At 34.9% G+C, this 15,277-nt stretch overlaps 1 protein-coding gene across 1 annotated transcript in view; it reads left to right on the top strand.

Annotated features, from left to right (window-relative positions):
- ARPC2 (actin related protein 2/3 complex subunit 2) overlaps nucleotides 1-15,277 on the top strand; it is a 36,195-nt gene that overhangs the window by 4,353 nt on the left and 16,565 nt on the right. Inside the window, exons 2-5 of the mRNA XM_051983570.1 lie at nucleotides 3,235-3,269; nucleotides 4,490-4,602; nucleotides 9,772-9,817; nucleotides 13,072-13,258. Of these exons, the coding sequence (XP_051839530.1) occupies nucleotides 3,235-3,269; nucleotides 4,490-4,602; nucleotides 9,772-9,817; nucleotides 13,072-13,258 (381 nt within the window). The remainder of the gene's footprint in view (nucleotides 1-3,234; nucleotides 3,270-4,489; nucleotides 4,603-9,771; nucleotides 9,818-13,071; nucleotides 13,259-15,277) is intronic.

The following is a 15,277-nucleotide window of genomic DNA, read 5'->3' as shown; positions in this document are numbered from 1 at the left end:
AGAGTGAATTCTCTTCTTTGTAGGAAGTTTATAATAATAGTTCAGGAAAACTTTTGGATGAATTTAGATTAATGTCATATAAGTACCTTTCCTGTTGAATGATATATTTTAGTTATCAGGTAATCTGACACAAATGAGTCCATTTTCATCATTTTTACCCACTGACCTGTTCTTGGTTTTGTAGGATAGTCTCTTTTAAGCTTCAGCCATAGTTTCAAGGTCCAGAATTTTCTTACTCTCCCTGATGAAAGGTTTAGTTCCAGCATTAGAAACTTTGGGCCAAAGTTAGATTAGACTTTATCTTTTGTCCTTCTTAACCCTTTTCCATCAAACCTGTGTCTATTATGGTAAGTCAAAAAATACAAGTATCCTGTTTACGATTGAGAAGTTAAGTTACAGTTATTAAGTCTGTATCTTTCTAGGTGACTCCTTATGAAACTTCTTTGATGATAGAATGTGCCAGTATGGCTCTCAAAATCTTGGGGGAAATTTTTCAGTTAGCTTCATTTTTTACAACATTCTCTGCAGCCTCTCCTTGTTCCCCTTTTATGTGGCTTTAAATAATAAATATGTTAATATTAAGTAACTAAAATATTAATGGCAATGACAACTATTCTGACAACTTTTTGGAGTTGTAGAACAAGGATTAGAGCTATAACTATAGATTTAGAGCTGAGAGGTACATTAGAAAACAGGTAATCTAAATACTTAGTTTTACAGAAGAGAAAACTAAGTCCTAAGGAGGTTGGTTAAATGACTGGGTCCAAGGTCACACAATAAGTGGTATAACTTCTCTGACTCCAAATCTAGTGACATTTTCCCACACCAGCCCTTATTACTGATGTGTCATGTATGGTGGTTAAAAAAAGGAAATTAATTCAGTTAACTAAATCCTTGCACTGCTTCTGAAGCCTCATGGTTAGGTGTCTGCATCCTGTCCCTATTCTGAACCAGGCAACACTACTCATCACATAGACACAGCTCACCTCTGCCACAAACCAAGTTTCAGCTTAATCACCTGGTGGCTATCTTTATTATTCATCTTTGGTGTTTGTTATTCCTTTTGAAAAAGGTAGCAATTATATTGGCTGTCTCATTTCATCTCTACTGCTTCCAAAAGGAATCGGGTTCTGCTAAATATTTGCTCTAGGTCCCATGGGACCCAGAAAAGGCTATAAATAACAATGTAATTTTGTGTGCAATTAATACATTTTACCTTTTCAATGTAAATCATATAGAATCATAAGATTTAGAACTAGAAGAGACTTAAGTGATTAATGTTTGCTTAGTAGAATTCAGTTTCCTTTAAGAATCATGAACCACCTTATTTTTTCATTATTCTCCAGTAATACCAGAAGGTAATTGAGTATTTTTTAGTCCATTTTACATGGGCAGCAGCTATAATATGAAAGAAATTATCAACTTAATTGCATAATTTTGAGCAAAATATAATGAAGAAGTAAGAATAAAAATCTGGATTTCTTCTCTCCTGGCTGTGTTGCCAGTTTGGAAAGCAATTTGAACCAATTTCATTGCAGGTAGTTGGGAAAGCTGGTTAGTATGTTCTCATCTGGGTCTTATCATTATATTTAAAGGAGAAAGAACCATTCAGTCTTTTTTTTGGATGTCTTTTATCTGCAGGACAAATTGGGTTAAATGATTTGTTCGGTCATACAGATTTGAACTCAAGTCCTCCTGGCTCCATGGCTAGGGCTGTATCCATTGCACCCCCTAGCTGCCCCCTCAGTAATTCTTAATAGTTTTTCTGTTAAGCTGATGAATGATGGTCAGTTATATACAATTGGGAGATGTGATAGGCTTTCTAACTAAGAAGTCAATATTTATCAAATTTCTATTGTGTGCAGAACACTACAGAGAAAACAGTAGAAACACTGAATAATATCCATTCTTCTACTGATTAGACAAAACATACATTTTTTTAAAAAGGCACTTAATGTCACGTATTTATAAAAGTTGGACAGGGTGTCCCAAAAGATATTTTTAGTCCTTTCACATTCATTCGATTTATCCTCAATAATAATGAACGATATAAGGAATTTGTTTTTATATCTTTCTGGAAATTAAAAAACTACGACTCATATTAAATGATGTGTTTGTGATCATCCAGTTAATCAGAAGTGACATTGATACCAAAATTTACAAAATACTGACTTTTAGACTGCTTTCTTTCCATTAGAAGATACCACCTTATTTATCCCAATAATAAAAAACTAATACCACAGACATTTAATAGCACCTGCTGTATGTAAGAGCTCTGTGTTAAATGTGTAGAAATGCTGAATGCAAACAACATGAGTTTCCCTACCACAGGAACCCTATAGTCTAGTAGGAAGTGAGATATAAGAAACAAAGCTAGACAGCTATAATACACAGTACTTTCGTAGTAACTGTGAAAACAAAGGTTGTTGAGCAATTTGGAGGGGGGATTCAGATCAGAAGAGGTGTTATATATGTTAGGCTTCAGAGGATAGACAAGAATTTGTCAGGCAAAGGGATGAAGGACTTTTAAAGCAGATAAATATCATGAAAACAGTATGGCATATGTGCCAACAGCGAACTTATCCATGTTTTGTAGGAATTACTGATTAACTGAAATAGAGGTGGTCTGGGAAGAATTCATGAAAGGAATAGTGGCTTTGGGGCAAACCTGAAGAGAAAGATATCATTTGGCAAAGAGGAATAAAGTGGGCATTTTAGTGTGGTGAAATAGGATCTTTTAAGCTGAAATAAATCACCTTGCTGTTTTGTTTTGAAATCAAATTTAAACCATCATGGAATGATACCTGTAAATTTATCTTACTCCCTGTCAGAATGTACTTCCTCTGTCTTAAGTGGGATTGAGAAAGCAACCAAGATTTTTTTTTGTTTGTTTTTTAAATTGTTGGCCCCTCTGTCCTGCACTCCGCAGTAATCAGCCAAGTAAGAAACATCATAGTAGCCATCAGTCTTTGAGAAGACCCTGAAGTACTTGTGCTTCCTTTTTCCCCACCTCAAGCACTAATCAAGGACAGAAACTAAGTGGACATGATCGAGTGGGCTGTGAAAAATCAGTATCAATAATCAGTTGACAGAGAGCTCATAAAACCAGCTTACCGTGTTTCAGAGGTTCATTTTAGAGATGGAGGAAAATCAGGTTCTTTTCCCCTGGTTCTTGAAGGTGAACTGCAAGATGATTTTATTAATTGACCTGGGAAATTTCTTTCTATTTTACAGAAACAAACCAGAAGCAGTAGAAGTAACATTTGCAGGTAAGTTTCATAATATCAATTGTAATATGGGAAAGTGAAAAACAAATATAAAACGGAACCATTTGTAACGCAAACACTTAAGGTCTTAATATGTTTGCCAGCAATCAATTTATATTCACCAACAGCCAGAAGAAATTTTTAGGAAAGAATTTAAGGTGTTAATGAACATCAAATAAAGTAGCATACTGGGAAAAGCATAGAAGACACGAGATTCATTCCAACTTTACTACATGTACTACTCATGTAGCTTGGAGTACATCATTTCATCTTTGTTTTTTCATCAGTAAAATAAAGAAGTTGACCTACATCATCTTTTAAGATTTCTCTATCTTGGCAATTGGCTTTTGTTGGGTTGCAAGTAAATCTTTGGGTTTTGTCATCCCAGAAAACGTACAAAGCCAGTGAATGAGATATCTCCGCTTAAAAATTCACAAGTAAAAGGTTACCTGACCATAATTGAAGATTTTTATTAATATGCCAGTATTCTCTAGTAGTCCCTTAAATAAATATCCTGTAAATTGGGATTGCTGGTCCCATTGTAAAACTTAAGTTCCATCGCGTAGATAAATCTTCTGGTTCAGTATAACAAATGGATTTTTCCTTTCCTTACCATTTGCTATTTTTGAATTATATTTATACTTTTATCTCCTACATTTATTTATGTTCTAAATTTTCTTATTAACATATGAATAAGCCTTCTGCAGGGCCCTAATCTAATTAGAAATCTGTCGTGTGTATGTATGCATGTGCGTCCTATCCAAAAATGTTATGCCTATCTCTGAAAATGGTGAGATACCTTTTTTGTCACTATAGAGGAAATTTTGAGAGAAAATGACTACTAAGTTTATAATTAAAGTACATTCTGGTTCTAACAAGATAAATCATCAGTTGACTGGTTTTGACAATACCATATTTGCCTCTATGAATCTTGTTACATCTTAAAAGTGGCTAGGATATATGTGTGGTTCACAAAACTGGGCTGGTCGATCTTTGTGGAATTAAATAAGATTAAGAAGGTCAGTACTTAGAACTTCTAATCGTAGTATCGCCTCTGACTTCCACATAAAAGTAAAATGTTATGTTTTACTCCAGTTTTTATTTTTTGTTTCACCTGTCTTAAGAAAGCATAAGGATAATAATCACAAAGAGTTGAAGTGGAATGTGCTGAGTAATGTACCCCTTGGCCAGCTAAATGTTCTTACTCTATGTTTCCCCTACAGACTTTGATGGAGTCCTTTATCATATTTCAAATCCCAATGGAGACAAAACAAAAGTGATGGTCAGTATTTCTTTGAAATTCTACAAGGAACTGCAAGCACATGGAGCTGATGAGGTAAGTGCCCTGCTGTTTTTTCCTAATGACTCTTTTGCATTCCATCTCACCTTTCATTGTTTAAATCACCTCCATCTTCTTGAGTGTGCCACATCTAGCAAAGGCCAGTCAGGACTTTTGACCCTACCTACCTAACTATTAAACTATTTATCACATAATGAACTTTGACATTTCTTTTTTAAAATGATCACTACTCCCAAACTCTAAAGAACTTTGGTGATCTCTAAACAAAATAAATATATTGATCAAACCCTTAATGATATATTGACTTTTTTGAAGATAAGCAGATAAGCATTATCCATATTACTTGACCATTAGAAGAAAGAATAGTTGGTACAAGATGTGTTTGATTATGTTTTTGTTTCTTTTATAGTTAGTTGTTAGAACCATTTTGACTAGGGATGCTACCCAAATGTTTCTACCAAATTTAAAAAAAAAAAAGTTTGAATTACTTCCCCATTTTGGAAGTTAAAAGAAAAGCCCCTTTCTTTTTGGTTTTGCAAACTGATCATTCTTTGTGCCTGGACTCCCTTCTGATTTTTAACTGTCTTAGAGGAAGTAAGAGGGGGGTGTCTAGGCATTATGAAACTCTTAACTGCCATACTTTGTTCATTGGCTGTTGGCTGATCTCTACAATGACAGGTTTAGTTCCTGTTGAACTATATTTGCTCTGGGGAGGGCCATTTATGGAAGAAAGAAAATGCTTTTACATTACTGTATGCATGCTGTGGTTGAGTTTCAAAGCAGGAAGTATGACTCAGTTCCTGAATTAGTTTTCAAATAGCCTAGTTTTAACAAACTGAGTCCTTGCAGTATTGAAGGAAGATGTAGCTATTTCTATTCATTTTTTTCAATATAAAGGAAACAGTATTGAATTATTTAAAAGGATTGTTATAATATAAATTTTTAAAGGGACTAAATAATTTTTTTTTAATGTCAAAATAACTTTTAATAGACTGGGATTATTCTAAATGTTTTTCTTCAAAGTTGAAGGATTAGAGAAGTAGAGATGATCATTTCCCGTGGTGGTTATGATTTTTATTCCGTTATGAGAAGTCCAAGAAGAAAAAAATGTTAGGAATAAAATTCTTTAATCTAGAAAATAATTGAGAAAAGGAGGAACTGACATTTAAACACAGTCTTTAAGTGAAGGTTTGTCACAGAAAAATTCTAAGCAGTTTCTCTCCCCTTACTGTAGCACAAAAAGAAATGAGCTGATATTCCAGGAAGAAAGGGTTTTACTATCAGAAAACTACCTCGCAAAATTATTAAATGCATCAGGCAGCTGAAAGACATTTTGTAATAATTTTGCCAAGTATAGAAAACAATTTCTTTTTAATGGTCTTGATGAAGAAAGGGGAAAACTACTGAGCTAGGATTCTTCTGGATCCTCTTCTATTCCATGATCGTGGGAGGAAGGAAATTTAGATCAGGTTGTTCTGTTTAACAGCCCGGGTCAAAGAGCAAACACCTCCTGCTTGGGTGGAGTGAGGAACATCCATGGTCTTGGAACCTCAACAGCAACAAATCACTCCCTGAGTCAGTTAAACAGTTACCAGAGTGTGATAACGAGAAGCATTTTGTTCTGTGTCTGAGGATCTCAGGCTTAGCAGGCTTCTTCAGAACAGAAGGCATCTCCTATTGATAGGGGAAAGATGTGACAGTGACAGCTGCCTCCTGATGTCATGTTGGAAGAGGGGGCGCAAGCTGAATAATAAATCACGGTTAAAGTGCATTTCTGGAATTGTGCTGAGGAGTTGATGGGTTTGCTGATGTGGGAAGAAAAGGGCAATGATAAAGTGATTAGATACGGTATGAATTGAGTTGAGCAACTGTTAGATCTAAATCCTGAGGTTTGGGTTTTACTTACTTCTCATTTACCTTTTTCTCACATTCATGAAAGAAGTATAAAGTACTTAAAAGACCAAATTATAATTTACTAGCTTCTCTATCTTCTGGGTACACATATGGCTTATTTTTCAGCTCCCTCTAAACCATTTAAAAGTCTATGATCTTGCACTGACCCTCTAATCAGGAGGAATTCAAATCCAGCTTTAGACACTTAAGACTTCCTAGCTGTGTGACTCCTGGCAAGTCACTTAACTCCAATTGTCTCACGACACAAGCAAAAAAAAATCTATGACCTTAAGACTGACTTCACTTCCTCTTCCGTAACACTTAAAGAATAGAGATTTAATGCAACAAACATTTATTAAGTGGCTACTTTGTGCTATGGATACTGTACACTGGAGGATACAAAAACGAGTGACTATCTCATTTATGTACAAATCAGAGAAGGCTATATAATCACTAAATTGATCTCTGCATTTCTTAGTAGATTGCTCTTACCGAGCAGAGCCCTTAAAGTACCAGTTAGCTGTTGACTTGGCCATTAGAAAGGAGAAGACATTTCCATGAACCCAAACAAGTTAAGGTGATTATAGTGAGATTAAGATATAAATTGCCCAGCCTGAGTCTTATCAAGGACTTGCTACCTCTGCTTTAATGTTACCCAATAGAAAACACACATAAGATAGTGATTAGGGTTAATTAAATAGGTTGTCTCTATACAATACAGTGAATTAGACAGTAAATGAAAAATTTTTATAAAGACCAGAAAATACTGAAAAGGTTGTTATATTGGCGACAACTTCATCAATGATGTCTCTTCCATCCTCAAATACAATCATCCCTTAATATTTGCAGATTTCACATGCATGGTTTTGCTTATTTGTGGATTGGCTATCAATAAATGGGAATTTGGGGGGATTTGCAGTGACATCCATGTTTTTAAAAAATTAGTAATGCATAAATGCATAAATACTTTATATTTTTAAAGTATTTTGTCATTTACTACTACTAATAATAAATATACATACACAAATTTATTACAAACAGTTAAATTTTGATAAAAGTTTCAGTCCACTAGCTCTCCACTCCCTTTGGGAACAGCTCCTCTTTGTCTCTCTACCATCCAAACTCTTATCATGTAATTTTTACCCAGGAGTAATCTTTATGGGAGGTTTTAATATTTTATTTTTCCCAGTTATGTATAAAACAATTTTTTACAAATTTGTTTTTAAAACTTTGAGTCCAGTTTCTCTCCTTTCCTCTCTCTTCACCCACCCATTAAGAAGCCATGTGTGAAGTTATACAAAACGTTTCCATAAAAGCCCTGTTATAAAAAACATACACACACATATAGATTCAAACTATTAAAAATAAGTTTGAGATGAGGCCTAGAGTTATTCTCAGTTTTTCACATTCACAGAAGTCCTGTGCCCCTAACATCCTGTCAATGTTGAGAGAACTGTAGCTGCTTTACTTCTTTACTTCAACTCTTTGTTCCCTTTCTTTCCATTCTACCTCTCAGACACAGAAGTGAAAGGAGACATCTGCTTACTCTGCTTAAAAACAGCAAGCTTTCGGTTGTACATGTCAGAAAGAGGCAAGAGGGAAAGGTTAGGTCCTTAATGATGAACTGGAGAAGTCACTAGTCTCTTCTATATGATGGGTGAACAGTGAAATGATTGAGGGGAAAAAAATAAAAGTTTGATCTTCTGAGCATATCATCTTCTTAAGCAATGCATGCTAATTGCCCAACAAATCAGGACCAGTCCCTTCCTTAGCTTAGGGCTAGACTCCAAATATAGGGGGAGATAGACTTATACATTCAAAACAATTGAGTAAATAAGGCATATTATCTAAAAGAAAACACTACATCATCAGGTATCTGATTTCTAATTGTGTGAAAGAATAGGGACTTTCCAAATTGGGACAAGAAGAGCAAACAGGTAGAATTCCTTGAATCAAGAATAAATTTTTTTAAATAATCAAAGAACCATGGAAACAGTAACTAATTGATCAGTATAGGATCATTTTTCAGATAAGTCATATGGGTTGTTTGAGATGTACAGTTGTGAGAAAACACTGGAGTTTCAACATACCATGTTCTTTTCTTTGTTGTCTTTCACAGAGACAGAGGAAAAGCGCTTGGGTTGGCTAAAAACATGATTTGGAGTTCCTGGGTAGTTACAAATATTGACTTAGTAGCTAAATTGAACAATGGCTACCTCCAAGTATTAATTAAATTTAATCAAAGACGCACATCTTCCAAAATGAAACTTAAGGGGCAAGAACTACATCATTCTCACTGACTGTGCACTGAGGAAAGATGGTGCTGGGATGAGTACAATAAGATACTGACTATATAGCTCAGCTATGTTTTCACTTTATCTCTGAACTTTGACTATAAATTGTTAGAGCTGGAAGCGTACTTTTCCTAAGAGATCGTACAGTACAGCTCCTTATTTTAGAGATGATGGAGGCTAAGTGATTTGCGCTTCCCCCGCTGACCCAAAGGGGTTAGAGTTGGGCCAACACCTTGGTTTCTTAAAAGTAGATTTGGGGAAATATAAACTATCAACGACGGAACAGCATTGGCTAACATTGAGCTATTTATGCCTCTTGTGGTCGATTTTTTTTTTTTTTTTTTAACTGACTACAACTTCAAAATTTTCAAAAACAAAAGACAAGCTGCTAACTGAAATCAATCTTAATCATCTTGATTTTTGTCTTGGAATTTTACTTGGAGTTAGTGGATTGACTTGGGCAACTGCTTTCACAGTCAGGTTAGAGGAGACTTGTGCCTACTGTGGCAGAACTTTGAGATAAGTGGACAAAACAGAGGGGACAGATTGTCCTATAGGGATAGGTGATAGAACTCTGAGAAGACAATGTCAGATCTATCTTGCTTGATAATTCTTGAATGAGTGCCTCCTATTCTATCCATAAAATAAGAGGGGGGGAGGGGAAGAATTAGTGACCATTATTCCTGAAAGAAAAACAACTTGATTTCCCCCTCATTTTGAAATTATTTCTTTATCTGAACTTTCTCATACCACCCAGGGCATTTTCTTTTCCTTTTCCCCTTTCTCTTCCACCTTCCTTTCTTTTCCTTATTTTTCCTGTAGTTACCTTAATAATGTCTTATCTCACACTATCCTCCTTTACACCAGGTTGTTGAGTGTTTCTAAAGCAAATTTTGTTTCCCTAGGAACTAGCAAATAATAGACCCTAAATAAATGGGTTGAATTGAACTTTACAAATGAATGAATAAAAAAAAAAAATAACCTTTGAGATGACATTGTGTTATTTTTTATTTTCCAGTTGTTGAAGAGGGTATATGGAAGTTTCTTGGTAAATCCAGAGTCAGGTAAGCTTCTGTACACTAACACTTTAGACCTTAGTTTTTGCTAAAGGATTTAATATGAATGTTGTCCTTTCTTTCTCTCTCTTTTTTTTTAATGTTTACATTTTGTTTCATGGACCCAATTTTCCTCTGTATAAAAAATAGGACTCAGTGATACTGCTCTTTCCAGTATAGAGAGATAGATATGTCACCACAAAAACATCACAAGACAATTGCTGCCTTGATTTCCAGCCCAAAGCCTGCATTGCAAGCACTGATTTTTTTTCTTTTTACTAGTACTTTTTTCCCTGTCTGCTGGTTGAAGGAAGATTGTAGCTGAAATTGGGAGAAAAATATTTGTCTCCTCTTCCTCTACTATTGGTGGTCAATCTACTGATGGACTTTAGAAGAGTTGAAAATGTCTGTGACTCACTTTGATGGGCAAAACTGTTGAGTTATTAGAACTCTTAATTGGGAAAAACTAGAGACTATACTATATCTGTGATTGATATATAGTCCCACATCTTGAAAACGGCCTCATTCCATGCTGAATAAGATTTTAAATTGTAAAGCTATTTGAAGGGTAAGATATTATTAGAAATATGAGCATCAATTGGTGTTCAAGTCATGCCACAATTATGTCTTATTTTAAAAGCCTTCTGGAAACGAAACTGCTATTTATGTAAAAAATTACAAATAATGCTAAATAGTATTCCATTGTTTAATGATTTTTTTTTTTAACTATGATAACTAATTATTCCTCACTTCCACCCTTTTTCTATCTTAGGATATATTCTTTATGACCTGTTGTATTACTACACCTGATAACAGTTTCTGACAAAAAGAGTGTGGTTGAAATACACATTCTTTGTAAAAAAAAAAAAAAAACACACACACACAAAAGAAAGCAACTTCTACATACTATCATCTTTTTTCATTTTCAAGGATCAAATAAAATACAAAAGTTAAAATTCAGAGAGAAATCAGATTTTGATAGTTTTGGTTAGGAAGAAAATGTTTTCTGGGGAAGGAGAATAACCTTGGACCTACACCTTTCTCCTCATTTTTTTCCTCCTCAGCAGAAAACCATAGGGGATCCTTTTGTGATATGTTTATGATTGCTACAGAACTCATGTACAGTATACTGTTAAATGCCAAATTTGAAAAACAACTGAAATGTCTGCCTCTCGTTATTTGGGGATTATTTGTCTAATTCAGTTTAGAAATCTTAACTATATAGTACTGAATTTTTATTTGAACACATTGCTTAGCATTCACCCTTCATTGTCCTCCTTCTTCCTTAAAGTCTGAGACTTGTTTTATCTGGCTTCTAAAATGAGTAAACCTCAGCTCTGAAATTATTCCCTTTGTTAAATTCCCCCAATCCATCTGTTTATCTGATTCCCAGGTACACAAAACAGGGAAGTTATTGTAATTATTTAATGTTAGAGAGCCACCAATGTATTAAAATACTATCCAGAACAGAAATTTAAAGAACTCATGACTTTGAGGTTAATGATCAGAATGATCAGGTCCAAGAAAAAAACAGAGAATGGAATACTCTTGGTGAGAAGAACCAGTAATAGCACAGAAGTCTGGTGCATTCAGCAATTTGAAATTCATACCATGCTGGTAAAAACAAATTCTGTGCCCAAGTCTCATCAGTTGCCTCGGATATGAATCAGCTCTATTCAGACTTCTCCCATTTATACCCAAATGTCTCTTTATACACAGTCCCATATCATTTGAGCCTTTGGATCATATTAGCAGCATATATATATATATATATGCTGCTAATATGATCCAAAGGCTCTAATTCTTACAGTGCTTATTAGATGCTAATTATGTTGATTCTTGGCATGTTACTCTGGTAAGAAGGTGTCTCCTTACTTGCCTTGAATCTAAAGGAATATTTTTATGGATACATTTATATTTCTGCCTTTATATTGATAATTTTTAATGGCATGTTCCTTTTTCATAAATGTCTCTGGAACAAACCACATTTCTTATTGAAGTTCCCAGATTGTGTTCTTGGAAGCATTTTCTTTGCTTTGAACTGTAGGTGTCAAACATGATGTCAGTAATACTTAAGGGAACCAGATTAAAATGAATAGAACATAGATGATGTTAATATGTTGTTTTCTAGCTCAGTATGCCACCTTTTACTGGGATCTTTTACATATAGTTTAGTAGGTCCCTAATTCTATATGGGCTTAATACAATTGCTCTCAACTTCAGCCATTTTGGTGTCACTTAATTTCTATTTGATATTTAAGTGTGTTATATTTGTAAGCATCTTAGAAAACTTCTACATAGTGTGGTAAAAGGATATGGGTAATACTCTGCTTGTTTTACAGATGGGGAAATGAGGCCAGAGTTAATATTGAAATTTTAGATCTTTTATCAAGAGATTCTGCCCTTGTAGTGAGGAGAATTTGGTGGGCTTTTTAAAAAGCCCATTAATTTTATTCAATGAGCAAAAATCGATTTTCCCTTTCCACTTGTTGTCAAAGTCATACAGATTCCCACACTGACCATGTCCAAAATCACCTCTCAGTTCAGAGATGGTAGCAAAGCTTCAGCATGTGTACTCTGAAATTATGGTTGATTATTTCATTGTTCAGAGTTGTTAAGTTTTTCAAAGTTTTTTATCTTTACAATCTTGTTACGAAATTCTTTCTGATTTTGATCTGCAAAATCTTTACATCAGTTCATATCAATCTTCAGGTTTCTCTAAAACTGTTCCTTAGATCATTTCTTATGATACCAGAGTCTTTCATATATCATAATTTGTTCATCCAGTCTCCATTTTATAAGTATCTCTTTATTTTTCTATTCTTTGCCACCACAAAATAACCTGCCTCCCCCCACCAAAAAAAAAAAAAAAAAAACACTGCACATATATATTTGTGCATGAGTCCTTTTCTTCAGCAATCTCTTTAGGATAGGGCCTAGTAATAATATCACTAGGTATGCAATTGAATAAGTTTTGGGGCTTAGTTGCACTTTGCTTTCCAGAGTGATTGGACCAGTTCACAGTTCCACCAATAGTCTATTTTTCAAGGCTCCTCCAATATATTTATCATTTTCCTTTTTTTTAATCACCTCTGCCATTCTAATGAATGTAAGACAAAGCCTCAGAACAGTTTTTCTTTGCATTTCTTTTAATTATTAATTATTTGAATTAATTGAGTGATTAATTTGCAGACTTGATATGTTGGAATTCTTTAATGATCATTTTAAACAAAATTACAAGTTAATGGATTTCCCTTTCTCAGGATACAATGTCTCTTTGCTATATGACCTTGAGAACCTGCCTGCATCAAAGGACTCCATCGTGCATCAGGCTGGAATGTTGAAACGAAACTGTTTTGCTTCCGTCTTCGAGAAATATTTCAAATTCCAGGAAGAGGGAAAAGAGGGAGAAAACAGGGCAGTAATCCATTACAGAGATGATGAGACAATGTGAGTATGACCATCATGCTTATACATCATTCTTTATAGTTAAAGACTAAACAGTGCTCCTGAGAGGTTATTGATAATTTAGTATGGGATTGGGAAAATTGTGTATCAGAATAATAGGCCTGTTAGAAATCAGTATATTTTTAGTTACCTGTGACCATATGGGGCCTTGTTTCTCCTGCCCTCCTCCTCTCTCCCATCTTCCGGAGGTCATATTAGAAGTAGATTGTTTCTTAGTCAAGACAAGGTAAGGGGTATTTACTAAGTATTTATTATGCATCACAAATAATATATTAATAAGTAAAGTCAATCAAAACAAATTCTCACATTAGCAGTGTCCAAAAATTTTGTCCTAATCTGCAGACTTGAGTTAATTCTCTCTAAAAAAGTGAGTAGTACTATGCTTCAGCACCGGTATCTTGGAATCATAACCGTTGAATAATGGTTCTGAATTATCAGATTTACTCTTGATATTCATTTACAGTGGCACTTGGGGAGAGATGATAAGTAGTGTGACATTATAAAATGCATTGGTTAGCACAGGGGGAGATATACAAGATTTCTATGACAAAGTGATAATCCTCACAAGAAAAAAAGGAATACGTTTTATACCCTCATGTGACACCATTTTTATCTCTGCCTTATCCCAGATTCTGTGTTAAAAATAATGCTGGAAACTTAAAGAACTCTCCCATTTTCCATGGCATGTCATACTCTCTTGTATACTCAGTGCAAATGAGTTCGGTGTTGTAGACCTCTCTTCTTCCAAGGCAGGTCACCCATGATTGTCCCCCACAGCCTACTTCCTGACAGAGACTACCTAGGAACCACAACTAGGGTTCTTTTATTATCACGGAAAGGAAGAACAAGCAATATGATAGCAGTTCTGTCCGGTGGTTAACTTTTAGCAACCCCTGACTACCAAAGGGTTTCACTTCCAGCAGCAGCTCCTATGGAAGTACTAAGTACTCTGAGGGAGATATGTGTTTCCTTCCATCTCGGTGTTCAAAAATCAGATTTGGATAGTTGGTGGGCAAGCTTTTCTTGAAGAAAGTAAATCCCTAGAGTACTCGGGAGTTTTCCAGTTTCCTAATAACACCATAAAGAAATCCCATACTTTTTTTTACTATCCAAGTTTAACAGCCTCTGTAACTTTATTTACTTGGTCTCAACAGAAACTTTTGAGCAACCTGTAAAATATATTTTTTAAAAAAAATGCATTTCTATAGCTAGAAAATTTTTTTTTAATTTTATTTTATTTAATAATAACTTTGTATTGACAGAATCCATGCCACGATAATTTTTTTTTACAACTTTATCCCTTGCACTCGCTTATGTTTCGTTTTTTCCCCTCCCTTCCTCCACTCCCCCTCCCCCCCCAAGATGGCAAGCAGTCCTATATATGTTAAATATGTTGCAGTATATCCTAGATACAATACATATTTGCAGAACCGAACAGTTCTCCTGTTGCACAGGGAGAATTGGATTCAGAAGGTAAAAATAACTCGGGAAGAAAATCAAAAATCAAATAGTTCACATTCATTTCCCAGTATTCCTTCTTTGGGTGTAGCTGTTTCTGTCCATCATTTATCCATTGAAACTCAGTCAAGTCTCTTTGTCATAGAAATCCACTTCCATCAGAATACATCCTCATACAATATCGTTGTCGAAGTGTATAATGATCTCCTGATTCTGCTCATCTCACTTAGCATCAGTCCATGTAGGTCTCTCCAAGCCTCTCTGTATTCATCCTGCTGGTCATTCCTTACAGAGCAATAATATTCCATAACATTCATATACCACAATTTACCCAGCCATTCTCCAATTGATGGGCATCCATTCATTTTCCAGTTTCTAGCCACTACAAACAGGGCTGCTACAAACATTTTGGCACATACAGGTCCCTTTCCCTTTTTTAGTATCTCTTTGGGGTATAAGCCCAATAGAAACACTGCTGGATCAAAGGGTATGCACAGTTTGATAACTTTTTGGGCATAATTCCAGATTGTATAGCTAGAAAAT

Source organism: Antechinus flavipes, chromosome 3, assembly GCF_016432865.1.
Source record: "Antechinus flavipes isolate AdamAnt ecotype Samford, QLD, Australia chromosome 3, AdamAnt_v2, whole genome shotgun sequence".
Lineage (NCBI taxonomy): Eukaryota > Metazoa > Chordata > Mammalia > Dasyuromorphia > Dasyuridae > Antechinus > Antechinus flavipes.
This window is presented reverse-complemented; position numbering and strand designations above follow the sequence as displayed.